This window comes from Apaloderma vittatum, unplaced genomic scaffold (genome assembly GCF_000703405.1).
Source record: "Apaloderma vittatum isolate BGI_N311 unplaced genomic scaffold, ASM70340v1 scaffold27222, whole genome shotgun sequence".
Taxonomy (NCBI): Eukaryota; Metazoa; Chordata; class Aves; order Trogoniformes; family Trogonidae; genus Apaloderma; species Apaloderma vittatum.
In genome coordinates, this window is record NW_009702324.1 from 1 (window position 1) to 1,675 (window position 1,675).

The 1,675-nt window shown below is 58.9% G+C and overlaps 1 protein-coding gene across 1 annotated transcript in view; it reads right to left on the minus strand.

Annotated features, from left to right (window-relative positions):
* Positions 1 to 15: 15 nt before the first annotated feature.
* LOC104270011 (heat shock 70 kDa protein 12B-like) overlaps positions 16 to 1,675 on the minus strand; it is a gene marked incomplete at both ends in the record, with an annotated part of 1,952 nt that continues 292 nt past the window's right edge. The window contains 5 exon segments of the mRNA XM_009864237.1: positions 16 to 127; positions 520 to 636; positions 756 to 860; positions 1,291 to 1,376; positions 1,379 to 1,476. Of these exon segments, the coding sequence (XP_009862539.1) occupies positions 16 to 127; positions 520 to 636; positions 756 to 860; positions 1,291 to 1,376; positions 1,379 to 1,476 (518 nt within the window).

Sequence of the window (1,675 nt, forward strand, 5' to 3'; positions counted from 1 at the left end):
TGCCCGGCGGTTTGCAGCTCAGCTCGATCAGCTGGTGGAGGCGAAGTTTCCTGCAATAAATGGAGGCGGCTTCGGGCTCCAGCGCGATCAGGAGCTGCTCCGGGTTCTCCGGGGACACCAGACCGGCCTGTGAAGAGGACGGGGTGTCAGGGCAGAGGAGGTGCTGGTGCCCCTGAGCATCCCTCATAGTTTTCCCATCCCTGTCACGTTCCCCCACTCTACATTGCGCGGCAATCCCACCCGTTACGGCCGCGCTGCAAGGGTGGGTGAGCCCCTGCCCCTCCCAGGGAGCAAGACCTGAAGGGGAACCCCTCATCCTTGTGCACAGTCCTGCCCACATCCCTCCAAAATCCGAAATACCCCCGACGCCAGGTCTCAAAATCAACCCGTGCCCAACAGGCAGAACCCAGCTCTTACTCCTGGGGCTGCCAGGATGTCCCAAAGACCATTTGTTACGCAGGTGACACCCACAGGGTGGGAGAGGGGGAAGGAGCACCCACTTCCCCAAGACCCCCTCACCTTGTAGGCAGCCTCCCGCATGAACTGCTTGGCCGGCTGCTTCCAGATGGCAGGAACTGTGATGACCCAACGGATGGCATCTTGCTCAGGCAGGGACGGGCATTGGTCCTTCAGCTCCTGCGGGCAAGAGTCACCAACCCCCGGGCTGGAGCATCGGGGCTCTCGGTGAAAGGTGAGGATGATATCTGGGGAGGAAGAAGAGGGTGGGCTGCGTGACAGCTCAGGGAGAGCCCTACCTGCACGGCGTGCTCCTTGAAGAAGCGGAGTGCGTGGGCAAACACCTCCAGCGCTTGCATTTTCTTCCCGTTGACGGCTTCGAGTTCGGTTTTCATGGTGAGGTCCTGCCGGGAAGAGCAGGGAGCAGCAAAAGGATCATGCAGGGTGCTGGCATGTAGTCAGCATCCCACCCCGGCCCCGTCGGCAAGCCTTGACCCCTTCCCGTGCCAAACTGACCGGCTGGGCCGTGGGTGCTTGAAGTGCTGCATCCACCTGCCCTGAAGACTTTCAGATGTGGGAAACCAAAAATTCACCACCCTGCAAAGGGCTTAAAACCTCGCTCTGTGTGTAAAGTGAATGGGGAGGTGGGGGCACAGGGTTAGGATGCTGATAGCCAGAGCACCCCTCCTGGATTTCTGCTCCCCCCACCCCAATGAACCCCTCTTTTTGCTTTATGCCAAGTGGGATAAATCTCTGAGACTCGTTCAGGTCCTGTCCGGCCCAGTAGGTCCCTGCAGTTCCCCCAGTGAGGTTGGGACAGGAGCAAGGACTTACGCTGGTGCTGTGAATCTTCATTTTAAACTTCTCAAAATAAAGCCAGTCACGGGCTTCCTCAGGGTCCAGGTCATGGTAATAGTCTTCGCCGTGTACCCGAAGCTGTGGAAGACGCCTTCGGGCGTCAGCAAGAGGCTGGTGGGGGTCTTCTGGTTGGCCACCCCCGGGTCCCCTCCTTCCCATTTCCTGCAAACAGGAGCCAGCGGCAACCCGTGAACCTCAAGGTCAGAGAGCAGGTCCTGCCCCATTTGGCTTATTTATAGGGGTGACAACATCAACTACTTCAAAACGGGACAAAGAAGGGATCAGAGTCCCTGGGAGGACCATGAATGACAAGTGCTTTGCTCCCTCTGCAACCCTCGCAGGGCTCCTCCATGCCCACACG